At 40.2% G+C, this 27,802-nt stretch overlaps 2 protein-coding genes across 2 annotated transcripts; both read left to right on the forward strand.

Moving 5' to 3' along the window:
- Positions 1-264: 264 nt before the first annotated feature.
- On the forward strand, positions 265-13,111 carry LOC133367575 (vomeronasal type-2 receptor 26-like). Its single transcript, XM_061591670.1, has 6 exons — positions 265-482; positions 1,908-2,199; positions 2,880-3,680; positions 3,934-4,161; positions 8,145-8,271; positions 12,201-13,111. The coding sequence occupies exons 1-6, from the start codon at positions 265-267 to the stop codon at positions 13,109-13,111; spliced, it is 2,577 nt and encodes an 858-aa protein (XP_061447654.1).
- A 4,075-nt stretch (positions 13,112-17,186) lies between these two features.
- On the forward strand, positions 17,187-26,902 carry LOC133367576 (vomeronasal type-2 receptor 26-like). Its single transcript, XM_061591671.1, has 7 exons — positions 17,187-17,404; positions 18,902-19,193; positions 21,244-21,311; positions 22,185-22,926; positions 23,087-23,314; positions 24,378-24,504; positions 26,001-26,902. Exons 1-7 carry the CDS (start codon positions 17,187-17,189, stop codon positions 26,900-26,902), a joined length of 2,577 nt encoding a protein of 858 aa, XP_061447655.1.
- Positions 26,903-27,802: the final 900 nt, after the last annotated feature.

A 27,802-nucleotide genomic window follows, 5' to 3' on the forward strand; every position in this document is an offset into this window, starting at 1 on the left:
ATGTCAAACCACCTGTGACTTTTAGTAATGGAGATTATTAATAATGTTACATTACTACTTTTAAGTAGTTTTACCATTTCACAGTACCATTTTAAAAAATAGGGCTAGGAACTAGTAATATTTAGTCATATGGATTCAGATCTCCTTGCAGACTGAACTAACATTGAAATCAGCCTTTGTAATGATAGATACTCTAAAAAATTAGATTAGACAGTGGAAACAGGGTAATATGAGTCAAAGTGAAGATTAGCCCTTGCATTTATAATGGTGATATTACAGGTGGTGCTGCTGGCCCTGCTTCCTCATATGACATGCCAGGCTCACATAATTAAATGTCATGTCCGTGATCCACATTCTCCAATGCACAAGTATCACACGTCTGGGAACCTCATCATTGGTGGCATAGCTTCTCAAAGCTTCATTGTCTCTAATGCACTAGGCTTTACTAAAGAACCCCCACAGGCATTGGTTGAAGAACTTGTGTAAGGAGTTGTTTCTTCTTTTTAGTGATCAGTCTTAGATCTGAACCCTCATAACTGTGGCTTATGGGTTTGATTGTTGAAAAAGCTTAATGGAATTCAGTGTATAATGATGGGTGTGTTGGTGGGAAGCACTCTGTGGAAGTAAAACAGCACAGTGGCTTACATTTATACTTTTAAAAGTTAGTTTACTTGTGATTTGAATTTTTTACTCCATCATTTAAACTATTGAAATAGATGTCAACTTGACCAGTAATATAGCCACCATGACTAGCAATCATTGATAGCCTTGTACTGCATGGATTTTTCTAATTTCATCCGGCAGATAGAAGAAGCTTGGATTTAAAAACAAATGTGCTGTTTACATTATGGTTATTATTTCAATTTCTTTTAAAAAAGAAAAAAAGTGTGGCAATTTTGTTGAATGTTCTTTTGACCAATTAAAAAAAAATGCAAAAGCCTCTTTAGAAAAGTAATGTTCAAAAGATGGACAATTTCCCAAATATCACAGAATAATAGAATAGTAGAATTTGAAGGGTCCTATAAGGCCATCAAGTCTAACCCCTGCTCAATGCAGAAATCTAAATCAAAGCATTCCCGACAGATGGCTGTCCAGCTGCCTCTTGAATGCCCCCAGTGTCAGACAGCCAACTACCTCTCTAGGTAATTGGTTCCTTTGTGGTATGGCTCTAGCAGTTAGGAAGTTTTTCCTGATGTTCAGTCGAAATCTGGCTTCCTGCAACTTGAGCCCATTATTCCATGTCCTGCACTCTGGGACGATTGAAAAGAGATTCCGGCCCTCCTCTGTGGCAACCTTTCATGTACTTGAAGAGTGCTATCGTATCTCCTCTCAGTCTTCTCTTCTCCAGGCTAAACATGCCCATGTTTTTCAGCCTTTCCTCATAGGGCCTTGTTTCCATTCCCCTGATCATTCTTGTTCCTTGATCTCCTTATATCACCTTTCATTATTGTGTCACATTTAAAATATTTACCAATGATTTACAGCAGAATCCTGTACATGTCTGTTGAGAAATAAGTGAACGGATTTTAACTGGGCTTACTTCCAGAAAAGTGGGTACAGGATTGCAGCCTAAATGTAGTCCAAATTTAGGCATAGTATACTGTTGAGCCAAGCTACGTTGAAACCTTTTTAAGTGTAGCTCTGTGATCATACTCCAGAAAATATTCTTCGCTGTGAGGAGTTTGGAAAAACAAATATTCTAAATGGGTACCTTACTGAGAAGGAAGTATAATTTATAAAGATGGTAATTGATATTGGAAACCCATTTCATCTTTGTTTGGGGCATCTTAGGCTAGAGGTTATCTTAAGAATATAGCATAAAAATACTGCAATAAATAATGACAATGATGAAGCAGAATGCAGATAATGTTACAAGGCATGGATGTGTAATGCAACTCTCATTCTAGTGTAGTAACGAAGAATTACCAGCATGTCCTGGCCTTGGCCTTTGCAGTGAAGGAGATCAATGAAAACCCTCAGCTCTTACCCAATGTCACGTTGGCCTTCCAGATCTATGACAGCTATTTCATTGCAAAGGGGACCTATCATGCCACAATGCTACTTACATCCACCTCGGAGAGATTTGTCCCGAACTACAAATGTGACTTCAAGAATAATCTTATAGCAGTAATTGGGGGACTTGACCCCCTAACCTCTCTTCATGCAGCAACAATGTTGGATATCTATAAAATTCCACAGGTACAATACATAAATCTCTGTGTTGAGGCAGTCTGTTGCCTTTCATGTTTCACTTTGTGGTTCAGAGGTTGAAACATATGAATTGGAAGCAATCACCTAAACCTTAAAAAAAAATGTTATGGTCTATTTCTAGAGAGGAAAAAACTGCTATGGTTTAGGATTATCTTAACTGGGGACCACATGGTGCTGAAACAGGAAAATATTTATATGTCATGATAAAAAAAGTTGTTCCAGTGGAGCCATAGTGGGAGCAAAGGGCTACTGCCACATCACTGTTTGGAATGGGAAAAAAATCGTTGTCTTTTAAAAGAGGGGGAGCCATCATTTCTGCTTTTGCTATTAGGCTTTCCTCCCCCCCAAAAAAATTGTTAAAGATTTTTTCCAACCTGTCTCTCTCACTCCCCACCTCCAATTCACTAAAAAATCCTTCTCAAATTTTAAGGCCCGTGAATGGGAATTCCGCAGTGTGTGAGAGAGGGCTATTAAGCTCAGCACCAGACAACAACAAAAAACCCAATAAAATATGCAATTGCATATAAATAAAATATAAATAAAATATGCACTTGGGGATCCTATGAAAGTTATTAATATGATCTCCTTCTCCTCTCCTTCACATCTCTCTTTAGCTCATATATGGCCCTGCTCCAGTCATGCATGATAAAACTCTTTCCTTCTATCAGATGGTCCCACAAGAAGCCCTTCAGTATAAGGGGATTCTCTTCTTGCTTCTGCATTTCAGGTGGACATGGATTGGGCTCCTTACTATGGATCTTGAGAATGGTGAAAGATTTGTGCAAATGGTGGTTCCAATGTTTTCCTCTAGTGGTATCTGCTTTGCCTTCATAGAAAGAGTCCCCAAAATAACTCTCATATCTGAAGCAAAAGACTTGTTACAACAGTGTGCAAAAATACATGATAAAGTCATGGGTAGCACAGCCAACATATTAGTGGCCTATGGAGAATCTTATTCAATGGTATTTGTGAGATGGTTTCCATATTTATCAGAACAAGAATATATGGCAATTAACCCAAAAGGTTTAGTGTGGATAATGACAGCCCAGATGGAGCTGACATCTCTGGTTTATCAAAGAACTTGGGATACACAAATAATCCACGGGGCTCTGTCTTTTGCTATTCCTTCCAATAAGCCACCTGGATTTCACCAGTTTCTTGAACATATAAACCCTTCCACCACAAAAGGTGATTATTTTATCAGGGACTTCTGGCAACAGGCCTTTGCCTGTGTATTCCCAAGTACAGTAGCAGGTGAGGTGGATGGGGATGTTTGCACTGGAGAGGAGAAGCTGGCAGTTCTTCCTGAACCTTTTTTTGAAATGAGCATGACAGGCCACAGCTACAGTATCTACAATGCTGTTTATGCTGTGGCCCATGCTGTACATTCCATGTTCTCATCTAGAGGCAGACACCAACGTATGGTGGACCAAAGTGTGCTTTCACCTCAGAATCAGCAGTTCTGGCAGGTAATGATTTAAATCTTATCTTGTGGTTATGTACCATAATCGGGGGGTTACGGTGATGTTATTTGGTGGTGGTGGTCCTATTTGTGTAGGAGATTGTTTTCTTGAAGTCCTGTGATGGAGTCCTATTTGTGTAGGAGATTGTTTTCCTGAAGTTGTCCTGCGATTGAGTGATGCTGCTGAAAAGTTATTTTACTCTGAAAGATCCAAATGCAATTTTCCCCTGTTAAATTATGACCTTTTCTTTTCAATCTAGCTTCATCACATTTTGAGAGGCATCTCATTTAATAACAGTGCTGGAGATAAGATTTCATTTAACGTGAAAGGGGAGATAGATTCTGGGTATGATGTTATTAATTGGATTGTTTCATCAAACCAATCATTTCATAAAGTGAAAGTTGGAAGGATGGATCCCCAGCATCCTTCAGAACAAATGTTCACCATCAATGAGGACGCTTTAACGTGGCACAGCTGGTTTAACCAGGTATGGTAAAATTGTAGGTGATTCATTAAGACTTATGTATACAATTTATTCCCTTTAAAATACTGGGTTTTTATTGAAAGAAGCAGAATATATGGAGGGTAAACTGAAAGGAAACACATTTTGAAACATTGCTCAATAACATTACTGAACATGGATAACATATGTCAAGGCATCAGGTTTCCAATTTCTTGAATTCATAGAGCTTGCAGCGACATGAGATAGTCTTAACTCTGGTTTAAAACTGGCAGTTTTTTTAAAAAAAAATCTTGAATTTCCCTGGTTTTGTAAAGGAAATATATTTAAATGCTACATTGATACAGTATCAGGGGATGTAACTCTGGCCCCTGCTTGTCCAATAATAATGGATTCCTTTCAATTTGTACAGCCCGAGGATGTGGACAACATCCTTGGAGAGGCGAGAGCCACCACATGTCTGCTGGATCCTTGCCGTTCCTGGCTTATCAAAAGTGCCAGAGGGGGACTGGACGAGTGGGTGAGGGGAGTAGTTAATGCCTCTTTACAACAAGGCAGAATTCCATCGCGCCTAAAAGAGGCAGTTGTACGACCCTTGTTGAAAAAGCCCTCCCAGGATCCCTCTATAATGGGAAATTATCGGCCAGTCTCCAACATTCCATTTTTGGGCAAGGTAATAGAGCGTGTGGTGGCCGCCCAGCTCCAGAGATTCTTGGATGAAACGGATTATCTGGATCCATTTCAGTCTGGTTTCAGGCCTGGTTACGGGACAGAGACAGCTTTGGTCACCTTGGTGGATGACCTTTGCAGAGAGCTGGACAGGGGGAGTGTGTCCCTGTTAGTTCTACTGGACCTCTCAGCGGCTTTCAATACCATCGACCATGGTATCCTTCTGGACCGCCTTGCTGGTATGGGACTTGGGGGCACCGTGTTATGATGGCTCCATTCCTTTCTGGAGGGACAAACTCAGAAGGTGGTGCTGGGGGACTCCTGTTCGACTCCTTGGCCGTTGACCTATGGGGTCCGTCAGGGTTCAGTTTTGTCCCCCATGTTATTCAACATCTATATGAAACCGCTGGGAGAGGTTGTCCGGGGGTTTGGGGTTCTGTGCCATCAGTATGCGGATGACACTCAACTCTATTTCTCCTTTCCACCTAAAGCCAAGGAAGCTGTCCTGGTCCTGAACCAGTGCCTGGTATCAGTGATGGACTGGATGAGGGCGAACAAATTGAAACTAAATCCAGACAAGACAGAGGTGCTCCTGGTCAGTCAAAGGGCAGATCAGGGAATAGGGATTCAACCTGTGCTGGATGAGGTTACACTCCCCCTGAAGACACAGGTTCGCAGTTTGGGTGTGCTCCTGGACTCAGCTCTGAACTTGGAGGCCCAGGTCTCGGCCGTGGCCAGGAGTGCCTTTGCCCATTTAAGACTGGTGCACCAGCTGCGCCCATTCCTGGAAATGCCTGATTTGACTATGGTGATGCATGCCTTAGTTACATTCCGTTTAGACTACTGTAATGCGCTCTACGTGGGGCTGCCTTTGAAAACTGTTCGGAAACTTAAACTGGTACAAAGAGCTGCAGCCAGAGTGTTAACAGGGGCTGGTTACAGGGACCATACAACTCCCTTGTTACAACAGCTCCACTGGCTGCCAGTTTGTTTCCGGTCACAATTCAAAGTGCTGGTTTTGACCTTTAAAGCCCTATATGGCCCAGGTCCAGGCTATTTGTCAGACTGTATCTCTCTGCATGAGCCTGCCCGGGCCCTGAGATCTTCAGGAGAGGCCCTTCTCTCAGTCCCAACACCCTCGCAAGTGCGATTGGTGGGGACGCGAGATAGGGCCTTCTCAGTGGCTCCTCCTAGGTTCTGGAACTCCCTTCCTAGGGAGGCATGAATGGCCCCCTCCTTGCCATCCTTCCGTCGGCAAGTAAATACTTTTTTATTCTGACAGGCTTTTGGGATAGAAGGTGTTTAGGATTGGTCTTTACAAGGCTTGTTTTATTGTTTTATATTATTATTTGTATTATTTTAAATTGTTTTTAGATTTTTAAGTGCCTTTTAAGGTTTTAAGGTTGTGCATTGTTTAATTGTATTTTAAATTGTATGTTTTTCTATGTTTTTAACTACATGTAGATTTATTTGTAAGCCGCCCTGAGTTCCAGTTTGGAAAAAGGGCGGGGTAAAAATAAAGTTTCATTCATTCATTCACATTCTGTTAAACATATTGCCCTTGTGTATGCCTGTGGGGGAGATTGTGGGGGCATGTGTTGGCTTGTGTGATATGGAGATATTGGTGGTGGTGGGTTGGGGAAGTTGCAGTATTGGGGTAGAGTGGTTTATGCATTGTTGGGCATGATATATGCATAAGGCTTGTAGTGTAGGGTTTTGATTGCAGTAGAGGGTGAATGGTGATGGGGTTGCATTGGGGATGAACATAATGTGTGAGTGGATTTCAGTAGAGTTTGGTGGGGTAGCTTGTGAAGTTGCAAGATGTGACCCCCAACAATGGTTCCTGGAAATTGTAGCTCTGTGAGATGTAAATTATAATTCCCAAGATTCTTTGGGGAAGTCATATGCATTAGATGTGCATTAAATATGCATTAAAAGTGCTTTAAATGTATGGTGTGGATGTGACCTCACTCACAGAGATATTTGCACTTCACTATTCAAAATAGGATTTAGGAAACTCCACTTATTATTAGCAATTGCTGATAGACATAGCCAGCTGTTTTCCAAAAAAGGTTTTTTAAGCTGCACCTAGAGAGCAGGGACTTGCAGCCTGGCCTCCAGAGGAGTTCAAGAGAGGATGAACGTGGGTAAACTGACAGAGTGGAGAAAAGCAAGCAAATGCAAATGTATAGATGGGCAAGGGAAGAAAGCAAACAAGTGACCTGAAGGAAAGTATGCTAATTGGCATGTACCAGAGAGATGGAAAGATAACCAGTGAGAAGCAGCACTGGAGTGTGTCTCTGTGTGCACACTGGGGATGGGGTTTGCTGCCTAGTTCCGATCTGCTTGTATTTCGATATCCATCATTCAATCCTTATCTGCCTTTTTCTTTTTGTTCCCGCTTGCTTTTGCACTGGCTGATTCAATCTGCTGTTTGGGGTTTTGTTTGCTGGGGAAAAAAATTGTAAATTTAAACATAAATGCTTATGTAAATCCATGGAAGTTAATGGATAATAACATTTGTAATTATGAAGATAATTATGTAAAATTGGCCGTGCCAATTACAGTTGCTGCTCACTGGAACAAATCAGTGCCGGTCCAAAATGACAGCAGACTGTCAGATTCAGTCCAAATATGGTACTAAGTCTGATTTAGTGAATATTCTTCCCCATCCCTAGTGCACATATTTGCATGCCTATTGCTGACTCTTTATTTGGTTGTTTTCTTTTGTTTACAACAACAATTATGCTTCCAAAAGAAGTGAAAATTCACTGTTGCTGCCCTCCTGAGAATACTTCAGCAACACCAACTGATCCTGGTGGATTTCTCACACATACTTTGCAAAGGAAGAGATTATTTTCATCTCTTTTTGCCTCCATTTTTTTTCCTCTCCCCACCAATCCTGATTTGCCACTGCAATTCAGGTGTGCAAGTGAGAAATAGGACAAAGGAATGGGTTGCTTGAGGAAAGTAAGTGAATTACAAAAAGGAAAGAGATTGTTTTCTTCCCCACATTGGCCTCCCACACAAAGTGTGTGTGACCCACCCAGGTTCAGTGGGTCAAACTCAGAAGGGCAGCATCCATGACTTTGCATTCCTTTTGCAAGCATATCTGCTGCTGCTTTGCACTTGGTTCTTTCAAAGGAATAATAAAGAGGCTGCAATGGGCATACCCACGCACACAGGTATGAGAGCTCAGTGGCTCCCATTCTAAAGCTCAGTTACTAATATGCCTCCATTGGGGGTCTGGCAGGGAAGGAAACTTTTATAAGATATAAAAAAGGCCCCTTGGAACATAAGGACTCCAAGCACAATATTCTCTTCTTTCTTTCATGGATTAGACAAGGCCTCTTTCTGTATGCAGTGAGAGTTGTCGTCCTGGTTCTAGCAAAAAAGTGAAGGAGGGGAAGCCATTTTGCTGCTATGATTGCATCCCATGTCCAGAAGGGAAGTTTTCAGACCAGAAAGGTAAGACATATAGTGTACAGCAGTATCAAGCACATGTGTACTATAGTTGCTGAAGAGGAAGTAATCTGGCCTGTTGATGTTAATTTATAAAGTCATGAATGACTAAATGTCGTGGGGCACAAATTCAGAATGATTACACCACCTTATAGAGGAAGGGAGGCCCTTCTCCAGGTCTTGCATTGGGTAAAGCACACCATATGTTGACACAGGATAGGACCATCTTTGGAATTACCTTGATTATATAGGGTATTCTTCCATTGCAGGTGTGAGTGGTGTCAATATTTTCTACTTTTGATTATAATTGAAGATTCATTTCTTTCCTCGGACCTTTGTAGGACACTGAATGTATGCCCAGCTATGAAACCATAGGTTTTTATCATCTGTACAGTTATACTGTTATATCTGCATATCTGCGCCTGAGATTCTAATTGTGATGTTATTGCTGCTGTTTTATGATTTTGAGGTTTTGTTCTGACTTTTGGATAAGTGAACCAACAACCAATGAGAAATGGGTTTTCTCCTGGTATTCTATTAATGATTCCAACTTCTGGGGAGTCTCCTCCTTCTCATTCCCTTTTCCCTTCACTGCTCCTCGCATGTGGCCATGGTTTATAGGAGAATAGTGCTTTGTCATGCTGGGGAGGGCATTGCCTTTATAATTAAAAATAAATAATCTGAAAAATGGAAGGATAATTCGGGGGAGGGAGCGAAAAAAGGACTAGGGTGATTCCAGGCAGGCGTTTATTGTGGAATCAGTCTGTTCATGCCTGCAAGCTTATGTAGTGCCTACATGACAACATCATCATCACTGAATCATCCCCACACTCCTATTTCCATTTGCTCCCCACCTCAGCACAGTGTTGCCATTTTGTTTCTGGCAGTCAAAATGATACAAAAGCATGCCTATTTCAACTGATTAGTGCACACTGAATGCACATCTAGATTTCAGAAAGAGAACTATTTAGGACAGTGCACTGCATTTGACCAAAGCCCGAACCCTTAACTAAATTGGGCTCATTTGGGGGATGTGGGCTTCGGCTGAATCAGGTTGAGATACTCTAGATTTCCCCAGGTTGGGTCAGGCCACCTGGAGTGGTCTGGGCTGTTAGAGCAGGGCATCAGGTGGGAAGGCTGCAGGGATCTGCTTCACAAACATGTTCTCCACAGAGAATATGCTGGTAAAGCAGACCCAAGCAGGATTGAATCACTTGCTGCTGAGCAGAGGATTCCTACAGTCTGCAAGGTGCTTATTCACACACACTTTTCCTGCAGGGCAAGCACTTGTGAAGCACCACCCCACAGGACGGAATGGTCTTCACCAGCTAGTGAGTGATAGGGATGGATTCCTCTCCTTTTTTATGTTTCATTATTATCGATTTAATAATCACTGTTTATTCATGAGTCTCCACTGGTATCAATCTTTATTCTGAACTCTGTAATGATTGCCTGTTTATGTGTATTCCTTTTCCTTGTATTCCTTTGTGATACAAATGTGTATTCCTTTTCAAATGCACTGCAGACAGATTAAGGCAGATTATCAAATCCGTGTCTTCCCCTCTGCTGCTTAGAACCAACATCTCATTCCCCCCTGCTGCTTTCTGTCTGTTAGTCACAATCAACATCTTATTGACATCAGTGAAAAGGAATACACATTTGAAGAGCTCACATGGAAAGTAGATCAATAAAACTATCATTCACACTATCAATGATTTCAAAGCCATTTTTTTAAAAAAAATGAATTGGAAAAAAAGAAGAATGAATCAAAAACCATGCACAGAGAGTTACTACTTCAACATTCTCTTCGCAAAGATAGAGAATATCAGGAATAACAACTCATCTGATGGCAACTCTGATTACTGCCAAAATGAAGCCTGCTAGTGAGTGAGGATTCAGTCTTGTGAGCTGCAGGGTGCTTCTTCACAAGCACCTTCCCCTCAGAGATGGTGATCTTGATGCAGACTCCAGCAGGATTGAACCCTCCTGCTCTCTGTTGAGGGGGGGGGAGAAGAAGTCACAGCTGCTGCTGCTTCCCCCACCCCATCTCATCCACATGTTTCATTAGGGTTTTAAAAAATCCTAATCCAACATTAGTCTTATCCCACCCCCACCCCCAGAAAAAAAAAATATCGGGCCAGATATGGGCTGGGTAGAATATTCTTCTGGTTGGTCTGAGTTGGATCTAGGCCAATCCATGGATCTGTGTACAGTCCTGGAAGTATTCTCTTGGGATTTCCAGACAGTACATGTTGAGGATTACCTTGGATATTTTAATTGCAGTACATACATCAGGGATAAAACATCCAAACAAAGAAACATACAAACATAGAAAGGTATTGTGCAAGACCTCTTTATCAAAATCCCAGTATATCATTGCTGCTGTGGGATTGTGTGTGTGCGTGGAATAGCTTGTGTGGTTGTACTGTTAACAGTTACAGGGGCCTATGGAAATGGGTAGTGTCCCCAATGTACAACCCTCCATTTTGCCCATCACAGAATATAATTAAATTCTGGTAACATTTGTTGTCTGGCTCTTTCACACCAGTGGTTAAAGGGGGGGGGAAAGAAAAGGGAAAAATACAAAAATATTGGGAAAACATACTAAAATAGAGTATATGAAATAACTGGATACAGATTACCCTTTAAACCATATATATTTTTACTAAATTATTTAAAAGACGTAGTTATAGAAACAGGTTTAGAAATGATTGCAACATTATTAACACTAGCAAAAAAACTGAAATTGCACAAGAAAGGAAGCAACCGAAAGTACCATCAATTCTTGACTGGTTTCACAGAATCTGGAATGCCATTAATTTGATAAAAGTAACATATTATTTAAGAGAAAATAATGGGCAAATAAATATATAGAAAATTGGGCAATTATTTTCTGGAATCAAATGCATCAGGAGAATAAGTATCCATACAAATTATTTTATTTGCTATGATTTACCTAATATATGTAATTGTGCATATATGTCTGATAATACAGTATATTACATATAGATATATTATTAGTAATGCTTTTGTTATACATATATATATAAGCTGTAAGAGAAGTATCTTTGTAAAAAAGTTCTTCCTTACTTTTCTTTTTCTGTTTCCTTCTTTTTTATCTTTTAATATTTCTTTGTAATTTTTTCTTTAATAAAGATTATTTAAAAAAAAAGAAAAAAAAGATGTGTGTGCATGTAAATGCATGTGCACATGCCCAGAATGGAAAAGAGTAGTGGAAGGTCATGGTGGGGAGAGTGATTAAGAAGGGGGACAAAACAATACAGCACAGTTATAACCCGTCAAGCTTGACTCACTGCTGGTGTAGATAGTGAGCCACTGAATAAAGCAATGGCTGAACAGCAACAAATATGAACTATGGAAGCTAACATGCCAATTACACACAGAGACAGAATGATGCAGGATCTTTAACAGGACTACCAAATTTAATGTATAAACCCATGTAAACTGGATTCACCATCCCTAAAAATCCTTCCCTCTCCTCTTCCATTATTGGTTGACTCTGCTGGTTCAATGAGTGGTATATAAGCACAAAACATTCAACATTCCATCACATCCAATACTAAAATATTTGCATAGTTGTGTAGAACACTTTAGTTACAAAATTAGAAATGTCATGGTTGTAAATAAATCAATAAATACAACAGGGCTCTGTAAGGTTATTTGAGTTCTGTTGGTCATCTTTGTAGAAATAAAATGGCTGCCTACAACCTAGAATGCTATAGAGCACTTGGGAAATCTCAGTATGAAGAAGTGGTGCTCTCCATCATCATTACCCACCTCATTTTACAGAATCTACAATAAATACATCCTTTAACTTGATCAGTGAAAATATTACCTGTGAGAAGAACTGTTGAGGATTGTTGTTGAGATTAATGGTTTGCTCATGAGATTAAGCCACATGCTTTCATTTTCAGATGTGAATGACTGTTACATATGTTTGGACCAAACGTATCCAAACAAAAAACGGGATTTCTGTATTCTCAAGGATGTAAGCTTCCTATCTTATGAAGAACCTTTGGGGATCAGTTTAGCCTTCTTTGCTCTTTCCTTTTCTGTGGTCACTGCATTGGTGCTAGGAGCATTTCTGAAGCACCATGACACTCCCATAGTCATAGCCAACAACCGGGGCCTCACCTACACTCTCCTCATTTCTCTCCTGCTCTGCTTCCTTTGTGCATTGCTGTTCATTGACCGTCCTAAGAAGGTGACTTGTCTCCTCCGACAAACTGTCTTTGCAATTATCTTCTCAGTGGCTGTTTCTTGCGTATTGGCAAAAACCATGACTGTGGTTCTCGCTTTCATGGCCACCAAACCAGGATCCAAGATAAGAAAGTGGCTGGGTAAGAGACTGTCTAGCTCCATTGTTCTTTGCTGCTCCCTTATCCAAGCAGGAATTTGTGCTACATGGCTGACAACCTCTCCCCCATTCCCAGATACTGACATGCATTCAGTGACTGAAGAAATTTTACTGGAGTGTAATGAAGGATCTGTGACTATGCTTTACATTGCCCTGGGCTATCTGGGCTTCCTGGCAATTATCAGTTTCACTGTGGCTTTCTTTGCCAGGAGGTTACCCGACAGTTTCAATGAAGCCAAGTTCATCACTTTCAGCATGTTGGTCTTCTGTAGCGTATGGCTTTCCTTTGTTCCGACCTACCTGAGCACCAAAGGAAAATACATGGTGGCTGTGGAAATTTTTTCAATGTTAGCTTCCAGTGGTGGGTTGTTGGGTTGTATCTTTTCTCCAAAGTGTTACATTATTTTGTTGAGGCCTGAGCTGAACAACAGGGAACAGCTAATGAGAAAAAATGAAAGAACCAAATGACTATGTCCAGTCATTGTTTAAATGTAGTTATTAAACAAAATAACAGCTGGTATGGCACAGTGGGGAGTAGAGCCTGGCTGGGAGTCCAGAGTCTGTGAGTTCAAATCCCTGCTCGTGTCTCCTGGGTGTCAAGGGCCAGCTAAAGATCACCCCCCACAGTGAGTGGCTCAGGGGTTACATGCCCTGCCACCTGTGCAGCTTTGGGCAAGCTGCATAGTCCGAAGAAGCCCAGTTGCCCCCCAGCTGGCAGTTGCGGACGAAGAAGGGGCTGGCTTGTGCAGCTGTGGCAAGCTGAACAGGCTCTACCCAGCTGGGGAGGACTAGCCTCAGAGGGAGGCAATGGTAAACCCCCTTTGAATACCGCTTACCATGAAAACCCTATTCATAGGGTAGCCATAAGTCGGGATCAACTTGAAGGCAGTCCATTTCCATTTCATTTAACAAAATGTGTATATCACTTAACTGTAAATACAACTCCTATGCAAGCAGTTTACAAAACAATAGTTAAAGTTATTAATCTAGAACTGTGCTAATTATAAACTGCTTCCTCATTTTATAATAGGTGGGGGGGGCGAATTGTATAGTAGTTGCTGCTAAAAAGACAGCCCTCAGCAATCCTGAGGAAGAGATGAACAGCACCATAACCCTTTCATTCATAGTCATAAAACATTTTTGGTTGGGCGGTGTGCACTCATCACAAGATTCAGTTCAGACCCCAATTCAGCACTTCACAAAACAGCCTGCCTCATAAGCCTGAGGTCCATCCATGTCTACTTCATTTCCCAACCCCATTCATTTTAGGGGAAATAAATAAAGCAATATTTTCCTCCCCGTTTTGACACAAATGGAGGAACTTGGATCAGTTTCATTGGCTTTTGTTCTGGGCATCTTTAATGTTGCTGTTGTTTTTGGGAAACATCTATAAATTCTTCATATGTATGAATGTGGATGAAATTGGCCAGAAAACTGCAGATATGAGGGAATTGTACTGTACTGCAGTGGTTCCGTTCCTTTCTCTCCGGTAGGCATCAACAGGTAGCATTGGGGGAAGAGGTTTCAGACCCTTGGCCTCTCAATTGTGGTGTGCCACAGGGCTCTATCCTCTCTCCCATGCTATTTAATATCTATATGAAGCCGCTGGGGACAATCATTAGGAGATTTGGGCTGCAGTGTCACCAATATGTGGATGACACTCAGCTCTATCTCTCGTTTAAATCCTCACCAGAGTTGGCTGTGGAGACCATGTCCAAGTGCCTGGAATCCGTGAGTGGATGGATGGGAAGGAACAGGTTGAAGCTGAATCCCGATAAGACCGAGGTGCTACTCGTGGGGGACAAAGGAAGGTTGGGAGATATTGACTTGATGTTCGATGGGGTGAGACTGCCCCTAAAGGACCAGGTCCGCAGCCTTGGGGTTGTTCTTGATTCCAAGCTGTCCATGGAGGCTCAGATTTCGGCAGTGAGTCGGGCAGCTTGGTATCAGTTACACCTCATACGTAGACTGCAACCATACCTTCCTGTTCATCAGCTCCCACTGGTGGTACATGCCCTGGTCACCTCTCGTTTGGATTACTGTAATGCGCTCTACGTGGGGCTACCCTTGAAAACAGTCCGGAAATTACAACTTATACAAAATGCAGCGGCTCGACTACTTACAAACTGTCGCCGCCGGGAGCATATCACCCCAGTGCTGTTCGACCTGCACTGGCTCCCAGTTGTTTTCCGGGCCCAATTCAAGGTGTTGGTATTAACCTTTAAATCCCTACACGGTCTCGGCCCAGTTTATCTGATGGAGCACCTCCAACGCCACCAATTATGCCGCCCCACAAGATCAGCCACGCAGGGCCTTCTCTCAGTCCCGCCAACTAAAACAGCTAGGTTGGTGGGGACTAGAGAGAGGGCATTCTCAGTGGCGGCCCCCACTCTCTGGAACTCCCTCCCGTATGATCTTCGGCATGCCCCTTCCCTGAATGTATTCCACCAGGCCTTGAAGACCTGACTTTTCAGACAGGCCTTCGGGACTTCCGGGGAGGGTTAATCTCTATGACAAATTGCCTATTACTCTGAACTGTCACTGTGTATAGTTTTTATCGTTTGTATTGTATTATTATGATGTATTTTATTGTAACCGAGATGTACGTCGCCTAGAGTGGCCATTGGCCAGATAGGCGACACATAAATTAAATTATTATTATTATTAATTGTCCTTGGATAATAAACCTACCAAATGTCAGAGAAATAGGTCCACAGGCCTTTGGGTTTAACACCTTTCACTTTTATTTTGGAATAGGAAGAACTATCATGTTGCATGTAAAATAATTGTCTCTGAAGATAAACTTGGACTGTCAGTCACAATGGAGTTCTCCTTTCTCCTCACTCTGATGCAGAGCTTGGAAAAGTTACTTTTTTAAACTACAACTCCCATCAGCCCCAGCCAACATGGCCACTGGATTTGGCTGATAGGAGTTGTAGTTCAAAAAAGGAACTTTTCCAAGCTCTGCTCTGGTGTTTGCTCTCCATCTCCCCCCCATCATGCTGGTGTTATGGTATTATAGTAAGATTAGACCCATTACTTTCTGTTTGAACAGAAATCACTCACAGGATTCATATGATATCTCGATCGATGTGGTGACACACAGTGCTTCACCAGTCACCTCTTCAGCTGTTGGCAACCTGTAAAGCAAAAAAATTCCCCAAAGCATCCTGCTTCACCTCAGGATTAATCTGAATCTCATGCACACTGATAGAGTTTCTATTGCTTTTTCTCAGAAGTCTAAGATGAAATGAATCTATCCTAAGAATGGACCTTGTCTATTGCATCCAATAGATTTCATAGAAAATGCCTATTCTGTTTCAGTGTTTATGACTTTTTTTGCTACATGCAAGTCCCAGTGTGACAGAGTGCCCTATGTTAAGTGGTATAATAGAGGCTGTATTCCCTTCCCCATTTGTCTGTACTCAAGCCCATTGAGAGAATTGTTTGGGGGACACAAAGATGTAAAGGAGGCTTCTACATGCATTCAGCTCAATATACATAGAAGTTTCAGCAGAAATGAGAACCCTGCTTTGACAACATTCCCAATTATACAGAAACAACTAAGGGCACTCAGCAGAATTTGCATAGAAGCTGTCTTCATTTGGAGATGAGTCCCCACTTGTGGAGACATTGGGTTCGAGGCTTCTGCATATGCCTCCTCACTTCTACACAGTTTTAACCCTGGCCACATAGACCAGACATTTATTCCACTTTAAAAAGTCATGGCTTCCCTCAAAAAAATTGGGAAGAGAAGTTTGTGAAGGGTTCCATGAGTTGTCTATTCTCCTCACAGAGCAACAGTTTGCCAGAGTGGTTTAACAGTCATTTCTTCTTCCCAGAAAACTCTGAGAATTGTAGCTCAGTAAGGGGAACATGAGTCTTCTAACAGCTTTCAGCACTCTTCACAAGGGAACAGGGTTGGCTTTGTTAAAAGTGAAGAAATAGCCCAGGGCCCTCACTTGAATAGTCCACCCCAAAAAAGCTTTGCCCCTGTTTCCAGTTTTAGGGAGAGTGTTTGGTAAATTCCAGAAGGTGCCAAGGATGTTCCTTACAAAACTTCAGCATGGTGCTACTAAAACTTGTTTGTGATTTCTCTAACTCCACACTATGGTCTTATACATCGAATGAATGTATTTTAGTCAAGCCAAAATGTCCTTTGATACCTAAGTGACGGGGGGAGAGGAACTGTTTACATATGGCAAAGAAGATTGTCTGAATTCTACAAGGAAAGCCTGTAACTGACTGTGTAATTATTTCCTCTGTCATTATAACTGGATTATAATTAATTCTGCTGCATGTCAAACTCACTGTGGAATTTGAGAGGCAAAGTCTGTGAAGGATGTCATCTAGTATATATATATCCATTACAGTTTTTAATTTCATCTAGGGACTGGCAGCATTTATTCTTCATGGTTCGGGACTATTTGCAGACTGAATGAACATTCAGATTTGCATTTGTAACTAGAGGCACTCTAACAAGAGCATTGTAAATGGAAATAGGACAATTTATTTCAAGTGAAGATTTGCTGTTGAACACAGGATGGTGATATTACTGGGGTGGATGCTGGCCCTGTTTCCTCACGTGGCATGCAAGACTCACATAATTAAATGTAATGTTCGTGATCCACACCCTCCACTTCACAAATATCACCAGTCAGGAGATGTCATCATTGGAGGCATTGCTTCTCACAGCTTCATCATCTCCAATGCATTAACCTTCACTGTAGAGCCCCCACAAGCATTGCTTGAAGAGCTTGCGTAAGGACTTCCTCCCTTCCTTCCAATAATTAGCTCTAGAGCTGAATCCTCACAGCTGTGGCTTATTGATTTTTACCATAGAAAAATGTTAATAATGCAGTTAAGGGTATGTGGAAGGGGATAACACTTTTTGTTCTGCATAACAAGAAAAAAAGGAAAAAAATAATGAAGTCCTTTATATATATAAATTTATATATGCATGAATAGTCGAACTTTACAGCTGTTCATTTTCAAACCTGCTGTGGTCCATCTCACTTCATATTTGAAAATGAATCGTATGTGATGGTTTTTCTTCTTTTCCTTGATATATTGCAGAATTCTTAATAAGGATACACAGTTGATCTCATATTCACATCGCCACAGCTTATTGATATTCTGGTTATTAATCATTGGTACTTCCATTCTTAGGTGAAATGCTGATTAGTGGCAGAAATGATTGGCTAACAGAGCTCATTTTTTATTTAAATGTTATTGTTATTTATTCATTTATTTATTTACTTGATTGATTGATTGATTGACTTATATCCCATCCTTCCTCTTGGCAGGAGCCCAGGGCAGTTGCAACCTACTCTCAGTTTTGTTATATAAAAAATGTCCAGCAGTTGTGCTTAATTTTCTTTTGATCAATAAAAAAGTTAGGCTGATGGCTTCAACTCTAGAAAAGCTCTGGAAGATGAATACTATTTTCCAATTTCTGTGTTAGGTGAAATGGTATTTAATGGTCCAGAATGGTTGGTCAACAGGAGCTAATTTTGTATTTTTAAACATCTCATAGATGGAAGGATCTTGGGTTTAAAGATAAATATGCTACAGTATTTTAATCATGGTTATTATACATTTATTTCTTTTTAAAAGTTAAGCAATTGTGCTGAATTTTCTTTTGGCTAACGGTGAATATCATAACTAAACTGTAGATATAATCCCAATCAATTTTCACTTCTGGAAAACATGTCAAGCTTTATGTTGTGTTTTCTTTTGGAGAATAAAATGAGCAGAAAAACAATATTTAAACAATGGGTTGAAATTACCTAACACAACATCCTGTTGGTGAGTGTCACATTTCAAATATTTATCTAATGACTTACAACACCATCCCACGTATGCCTACTCAGAAGAAGTCACTTTGAATTCAATGACTCTTACTCCCAGGTAAGTGAATTTAGGATTGTAATCTTATTGGAGCCCCAAGTTAAACATGGTATACCACTGAGCAGCACATCTATGTTGAAACAACTTTAAAAGAACACCCTTTGATCATATCTTCGGAAATGTTCAGAATCATGAGTCATTTGGAAATACAAATGTGAACCTTATGGTATATGGAGTATATTGGTTAGCTGTTTCATCTCTCAGTTCACCATTTTAGACTACTTCAAGAAAAGTGGTATAATATTACTGTAATATATAATAACAGCAAAGATAAAGCAGAATGCTGTGAAGATAATGTTTATAAAGCGTAGAACATCTTTCTGATACAGAACGTAATTGTCATTTTAGTATAGTGATGAAGAATTACCAGCACATCCTGGCCTTGGCCTTTGCAGTAAAGGAAATCAATGAAAACCCCGAGCTCTTGCCCAATGTCACCTTGGGCTTCCACATCTATGACAGCTATTTCATAGCAAGGGGGACTTATCATGGCACAATGCTACTTTCATCCACACCAGAGAGATTTGTTCCCAACTATAAATGTGACCTCCAGAATAATCTCATAGCAGTCATTGGGGGACTTGACCCCCTAACCTCTCTTCATATGGCAACAGTCTTGGATATCTATAAAATCCCACAGGTATAATATATCCCTCTCTGTGTTGAGATCAAGATGGGCTTAAGTTTTTTCATGCTTGTTTTGCCTGCCTTATTTCACTTTGTATTTCAGAGGCTGAATTTTGTGAGCTGATGTTCTGCATAAAGCACAACCTTAAAAAAAAACTTTGCAAAACTCTTATAAAATGCTTAGAAATGCTAATTATCAAGTGGTGTATAAGTCTCTTAAATATTTTAAAATACATAAATATGGGGGAGGAAAAATTCTGCATTTCTTGCCCTATACAGACATAATCACACATGCTCTGTAAAGGTAGAGTTGGGGGAAGGTTCTCTGTCTAGCCTAGCAGCAAAAAAGAGTAACGAACAGATAGAGCCAGGCTGTGGGGAAAATTTCATATTGCTCCTCAGTTGCAGATGTTTCACTGAAAGGTGTCCCTCTGAAGTTCATAGTTAAGGACAGCTAGGTGGCCCCCTTAGGCACCTTTGGAGGTGATTGGTGGTTCCGGAGGCCTGTCTGTCATGGCTTTGCGGCTCGAGGACAGGATATGGGCTGCCTTTGGGGCCAACTCATCTCATCTACCCAAAGGTTATTCAACCCTGGGTGGGGATAATGTGGGAAGGCCCCCCTACTCACCTAGAACGTGTGGCCGAGGTAAGGGTTAAGCAGATGGGCTTGCCCTTGCCTCGTCAGGGGCTGGTAACCCAAGAGCTGTATGGCAAGCTACTTGGTAATAGATAGTCCTGCACCTAGTTTTTTCCCTCTGCAGGTCACTTTAAAATTGGGTTTGTCTGCTGTAATTTAATAAAGTGGCCCTTGTTCAACCCAAGCTGATGTGTCAGTGTCTTATTTCACCCCTCAGCTGCAAATTAAGGATTTAGAGTGCTCCTCAATCAGTCATCTCTTATGACAAAAATGTTCAACGTATATAAGGGAGGTGGCGGTATTGCCTGATAAATTTAGAATATGAAATTTTGATTTTCTGATGGTGATAGGGTAGGAGTTGATAGGGTAGGAGTTGAAAATGATCTTGGTCTACATTTTTCATAAACCCCAACTCAGGAACACCTTGGTGAGAATTTATTATGTTCTGCCAAAATAAATACACAGGTGGCCTTATATACCAATTAGATTGTACTACTTAAATTTAATGTTATCTCTACTTTGTTAGTGGGGATGTAGGCAGTGGAATGTCTGCATGCATTTATGGTTGGAATGTCCACTTGTTAAGGATTTGGGGTGGCAAATACTTACCATAGCTAAGGGTCAGCATGGACCCTGTACTAGCTGTATAATGAATCTTCTGGGAACAACTCAAGGAGCTCTTACCAAAAGATTTAATATCATCCCCTGGTTGTGATTGCCCAAATGGCAGTTACACATTTCTGAAAATGTAAAGGAAGAATTTTCCATAAGCTAATGGTATAACAGAATCTGGCAAATGAGTTTGGCAGGAAAATTGATACAGTAATATCGATTAGCTATTGGTGAAACACAGCAAGACATTTGGAAGCGTGGTTCCCTCTTTCGTCTTCTTTATGAACATTCATAGTAATAGTCTTCACTCTCCTATTCTCGAAGGTCGGGGGGGTTCTTTCTAGACTACAGTAGGACTCAAGGCTCAAGAGGAGCTTCATTATCAATGTACATCACTTGTATGATGAATTACATTCATAAATGGAACAATACTGATGACTCTGTGACATGTTTCTGTTCTTTTGTTTATTGTACTTGCATTACATTTTAAAAGGGTTAATAAATACTAACAAACTGCCATAAAATGTAAGTCTCAGGGGTTTTTTGGGGGGGGGGTCTCTCTCTTGACTGCAGTAGGACTCAAGACCCCTAACGGCCTTTTGTAATTTTATTTATGGTGAATATCTTGTATTGATAAATGGAATAATAAGGTGCTTACACTATAACCCATATTTCTAGAGATTTGTTTATTGTGCTTGTGTACATTTGAAAATGTTGAATAAAACTAACCATATGACTGAAAGTGCCATCAAACATATTACCATTTGTTCTATAGTATATTGACCCAGCTATGTTGAAAATTCTTTAAATGTAGCACTGCTATCACAACCTAGAAAATATGAAGGGTCATGAGGAGTTTGGAAACACAGATAAACTAAGCAGGTACCTTACTGAGAAGTGAATATTGTTTTCTGAAGATGGTCATCAAGAATGTAAGAAGAGCCTGCTGGATCAGGCCAACGGCCCATCTAGTCCAACATCCTGTTCACACTGTGGTCAACAAAATGCCTTTGGGAAGCCCCAAGGAGGATCTGAGTGCAAGAGCACTCTCCCCTCCTGCCTGCTGGATCAGGCCAATGGACCATCCAGTTCAACATCCTGTTCACGCAGTGGTCAACCAAATGCCTTTGGGTAGCCCCTAAGGAGGATCTGAGTGCAAGAGCACTCTCCCCTCCTGCCATTTCTAACAACGGGTATTCAGAAACATACAGCCTCCAACTTTGGAGGAAGAGCACAGCCATCATTCATATTGGATACAATAAAGAGTTTTCCACAAGCCAATGGTATAATGGAATCTGGCAAATGAGTTTGACTGAAAAATTGATACAGCAGTATAGATTAGCCAGGAGTGAAACACAACAGAACACACTTTCTTCTCCTTTATGAGAAATCCTTACCCCCACCCCCAATTCTCAGAGGTTCCTGACTACAATAGAACTGAAGGCTCATGAGGGACTTCCGCTGTTTGTGGGTGTATTAAACATCTTGTACTGATAAATGGAACAATACGCTGCCGACTCTGTACACATTCTGTAGCTTTGTTTATTGTGTTTGTGTTATAGCTGAAAGTGTTGAATATGAAAGTGCTATAAAATTATTATATCTTTTCCCTCCTGTTCTGCACCTTCCTCTTTAGCTCATATATGGCTCTGCTCCAGTCATGCCTGATAAAACTCCAGGTCTTTCCTTCTACCAGATGGTCCCACAAGAAGCCCTTCAGTGTAGGGGGATTCTCTCCTTACTTCTGCATTTCAGGTGGACATGGATTGGGCTCCTTACTATGGATCTTGAGAATGGAGAAAGATTTGTGCAAATGGTGGTTCCATTGTTTCTCTCTAGTGGTATCTGCTTTGCCTTTATAGAAAGATTTCTTAAATTAACTCTTGTCACAGAACTTAAAGACTCGCTACAACATAGTGCAAAAATACATGATAAAGTCATGGGTAGCACAGCCAACGTATTAGTGGCCTATGGAGAATCTTATACAATTTTATTTCTGAGATGGCTTCCATATTTATCAGAAGTAGAAGGAAAGATGGAGGACACAAGAGGTAAAGTGTGGATAATAACAGCTCAAATGGAGCTGACATCTATGGTTTATCAAAGGACTTGGGATACACAAATAATCAACGGGGCTCTGTCCTTCACAATTCACTCCAATGTTATTTCAGGATTTCATCAATTTATTGCAAGCAGAAACCCTTCCATCACAAAAGATGATTTTTTTATCAGGGATTTCTGGCAACAGGCCTTTGCCTGTGTATTCCCAAGTACAGAAGGCGGTGAGGTGGATGGAGATATTTGCACTGGAGAGGAGAAGCTGCCGAGTCTTCCTGGGGCTTTTTTTGAAATGAGCATGACAGGCCACAGCTACAGTGTCTACAATGCTGTTTATGCTGTGGCCCATGCTGTACATTCCATGTTCTCATCTAGAGGCAGACACAGACATATGGTGGACCAAAGGGGGCTTTCATTTCAGAATCAACAGCACTGGCAGGTAAGAGCTAAACATTTTCTGCATAGTTTACAATATCCTAAGTGTTAAAACAGACTGTTATCTCCCAGAAGTCGCCGTGCAGTTGTGCGATTCAGTTTCTTCTGAAAGATCCCAATGCAATTCTTCCCTGATAACTTCTTTTCTTTTCTTTTCATTATAGCTCCATCACTTTTTGAGAAATGTCTCATTTAATAACAGTGCTGGGGATAAGGTTTCTTTTAACAGGAGAGCGGAGTTAGTAGCTGGATTTGATGTTATTAACTGGATTTTTTCATCAAACCAATCATTTCATAAGGTGAAAGTTGGGAAAATGGATCCCTGCGCCACTTCAGACCAAGTGTTTACCATCAATGAGGGAGCTATAAAATGGCACAACTGGTTTAACCAGGTACAATTGAGTTGTATTTTAAATTAGTACTGACTTCAAGCATAATATGTAAAATTAATCTCTTTATATGATGATTTTTTAAATGAAAGAAGCACAACGTATTAAGCAATTGGAACAATCTGCACTTATTACATTCCTTATTTGACTGTTGTGTTCAAGATTTTTGATTCTTAAATTCTTGGGAAAAAATTAAAATAGAATTAAAATGTATCTCTTGTTTTTAAAATATGTAAGGTCAGAACCAACATCTTCAAGCTTCAATAACATTCCAAATCAGAGATTACCTTGTATACTACTTTTTTAATTAAATGTAATAGATTGTGATAACACTGCTGGGAGAGACAAACAGAGAACTTAACCCACTCCAGTTCTGTAGCCTTCTCCTCTCCATAATGGGCAGTAACACAACATTGGGAGGAAAAGTCCACTCCACACACTGATGCCATGGCCATCAAATCAAACTCTTTATTTCCTGGATGCCTCAAAAAGCCATTATTTCTCTCTAAGTTGCAGACCAAGTCATCTCACCACACTGGGTAATATCATGGTGCAGTCTACTGTCCATGCCATAACACATATATTTCTTTTTTCAAAAAACTATTCTTCCTAATATTAATTTAGAATTCATGTTATGTCTATTAGCAGATGTCAAACAAAGGATGGCCATCAAATGGAACTAAATGGACAATCCTGCTATCCTTGACTGGTTCATAAATGTGTGGTGTTAACTATGAAGGTGTTTATGTAACAGCTCATATCAGGAAGTTCTGTATGATGTACATTTTTACACACCTGGTTAATGTTTATATTACATTGTGGTTATAAATAGATAGGCAGTGGTGTCCCATAGCTATTGTCTGGAAAAAAAGGAAGAAACAACAATTCAGTGGATGGAATCCCTGCTATCCCCAAAATACAGCATTTCAAAACACAGCACAGTGCCATCACACAGCACTAGTGCATGGAAAAAAGCAACTCACATATAAGATTAGCAGCATATTAAAAAGACCATGGAACATAAGAGTCACAAACTCAATATTCTCCTCTGTCATTCATGGGTTAGACAAGGCCTTTTTCTGTATGCAGCGAGAGTTGCCATCCTGGTTCTAGAAAGAGAATGAAGGAAGGGGAGCCATTTTGTTGCTACAATTGCATCCCATGTCCAGAAGGGAAGATTTCAGATCAAAAGGGTAAGATATATATTGTAAACAGAAGTCTCAAGCAGATTGGCTGTAATTGAGAGGAAGTTAAATATAAATGCATGAATATACAAGTGTTACTTTTTTCAGTGTTTAAATATGATGGAATGCCTTGGTTGGAAACGACTAAATAGGAAACTGCTGAAGGGAGGGGAATATGGTAAGTGTACATGTTACTGTTTGCCTCCAATTCAGAAAATATTGATTGAGGTGCATTTTGAAAAACCAAATGATTGTTGATTCTGATCATACCTAATTGTTCAGTTGAGGTTCCTCTTTCAGGAATTCTTAAACAGGGGATGCTCCAAGACCATCAGTGGGTATTTTCTCTGATTCATTTATTTGTTTATTTATAGAGGGAGGAAAAAGATTTATCAGAAAGCAATGAGCCTTTTCTTTTAAGATCTCACAGCCACTATTCATGCCGAATTGGTATTTGTCTATGTCATCTTTTCCAATGCCCTTCAGCTGTTTTGCACTACAACTTCCTCAAACCCTGAACAACATTGATGCCGACTGAGACTGATGGGAGCTGTAGTCAAAAACATCTGATGGGCACCAGCTTGGGCAAGGCTCATCCATGTAATACAGTTTACTTGGAGCTTTCTTTGAATACTTTTAGAATGCTTCAACAGGCGCTGAACAAGGAAGTTGATTCATATCACTGAAACAATAGTTACATTTAGCAGACCTCTCTCAGTTCACCTCTTATAACAACACACTGCAGACCACTGTTACACCAAGTATCCCTTATCTATGCCATATTGGCATTTGTCTATAACCTTATTCCAATATTCACCTGAATCCCTATGGACATATAGTGGGAAGGGCACACATGCAAGCCTCACCACTAACATGACCACATGCTCTAGTTTACCAGATTTTTCCACATTGAGAGGAAAGGTCTGAAAGGTGATTCTAAGCACATTCAATGTAACATGCTTAGATTCCTCCCCATGCCTTATCAGGATGCCCAGTCACAAGCAACTGAAAAATTACAATGTCACACTACAAAACACAGTTAAAAGCCTACATGTTGCAAAAGAAAATGTATTTCTGCTGAGATATGAACTTTTATCGTTTTAAACAACCAAGATTGCATTGGCAGTTATAGTTATTGTTTTAAATTATTTTAAATTTACTGTGTGCAATATTTTAAATAAATTGGTTGAAATACAGATTAGCAATGTCATACATAAATACATGTAACACAGCTCTCTGTTACCAGATGGGTTCCCTTGGCATTGCCAGGAGAAATAAAGTGGTCACTTTACAAAGCTCTAAATTATGTGGGGACTTTCTACTCTGGGAAGGTCTCAGTATTAATGAGTGGTCATCTTTCTACACAACATTTCACAGGATGAACAACAGATTGATCCTCTAACTTGCACATTGCAAATATTATTTGTATGAGAAGAAAAGTTCAGAGTTGCTGGTGAGATTAATGGCATATTTGTGAGATTAAGCCACACATTTTCTTTTTTCAGATATGAGTGATTGCTGTATCTGTTCAGACAAAACTTATCCAAATAAAAACCACACTTTCTGTATTCCTAAGGATATAAGCTACTTGTCTTATGAAGAACCTGTGGGGATCACTTTGGTCTTTTCTGCTCTTTCCTGTTCTTTAGTCACACTTCTGGTTCTCTTAATATTTAAGAAGCACCACAACACTCCCATCGTCAAAGCGAACAATCGGGACCTCACCTACACTCTCCTCATCTCCCTCCTCCTCTGCTTCCTTTGTGCTTTGTTGTTCATTGGCCAACCTCAGAAAGTGACATGTCTCCTCCGACAAACTGCTTTTGGTATCATCTTCTCAGTGGCTGTTTCTTGTGTGTTGGCAAAAACTGTCACGGTGCTTCTGGCTTTCATAGCTACTAAGCCAGGTTCCAAGGTGAGAAAGTGGCTAAGAAAAAGACTGGCCAACTCCATTGTCTTTTCTTGCTCCCTTATTCAAGCAGCTAACTGTACTCTGTGGCTGGCAACTTCACCTCCGTTCCCAGATGTTGACATGCACTCAGTGATTAAAAAAATTATACTTGAATGTAACGAAGGGTCTTTGACTATGTTTTACTGTGTACTAGGCTATATGGGCATCCTGGCCATTGCCAGCTTCACTATGGCCTTCCTTGCCAGGAAACTGCCAGACAGTTTCAATGAAGCCAAATTTATTACTTTTAGCATGTTGGTCTTTTGCAGTGTGTGGCTATCCTTTATTCCAACTTACTTGAGCACTAAAGGGAAATACATAGTAGCTGTGGAGGTCTTCTCTATCTTAGCCTCCAGTAGTGGGCTGCTAGGTTGCATCTTTTCACCCAAATGTTATATTCTTCTGTTGAGGCCTGAGCTGAACAATAGGGAACAACTAATAATAAGAAGAATTTAAAAATTAACTGACTATATCTTCTCCTGTAGTTAGTAATAAAGAAATATGCCAATTATAAACTGCTTCTTAATTTCATAAGAATTTAGGATTGCTGCTTTTTCCTATAGTAGTCGGCACTGAAAATACAGTTCTCAGAAGTGATGTTGTGAAGACATGAATAACACCATCACTCTCTGGTTTATAGTCATTAGAGATGGAACAGTTTATCAATTTCAGTTTTCTTCGTTTCTTATTTTCCAATCTTAAATTCCGTCCTCCAGGTTTCTGCAGCAATTTTTTTAAAAATCCTGATTAAACTTCTTCAGCATCTGAGGATGATTTTTTCCTCTTAAAGACATTTTTCTACAGTTTTGACTAAAGTACATTTTGCAAGTAATTTCTCCTAATATGCATTTTTGTACATTAGTTTCATTAACATTTTCATTTTTATACACATATTCCTCTACCATATGCATTTTGTTAGAGAATTGCATAACAAAATTCAGATAAGTTTGAATTGTGACATATGGCTGTGTTTCAGTTTTTATAGTGAGAAAGTGTGAATTTAATCAATTCAGAACTAATGCAAAATAAATCAAATTTCTCTCCCATCCCTAAGAGCCGTAAGAGATTGGCGGCTTTCACACTGCACTTTATTCCATTATTCTGATGATTTTTTACCTAATAATTTGCACATTATATTTGATCTTTCACACAATGTTCAAGATAGTGCTGGAATTCTACTTGAATATAGTGCAAGTTTAGCACAAATTTTCATGATAAATAATACCAGAAATAATCCGTTTGCAAGCTTGGGAATGCAGAAAATCGCAGGAGTTTTCGCTAGCTGCAGCTGATCACATGACAGGCATCCCAGCATGCAGTACATTTTCATCCCTTAGACACACACTTTTCTTTGCC

The sequence above is a fragment of the Rhineura floridana genome, chromosome 11 (genome assembly GCF_030035675.1).
Source record: "Rhineura floridana isolate rRhiFlo1 chromosome 11, rRhiFlo1.hap2, whole genome shotgun sequence".
NCBI lineage: Eukaryota > Metazoa > Chordata > Lepidosauria > Squamata > Rhineuridae > Rhineura > Rhineura floridana.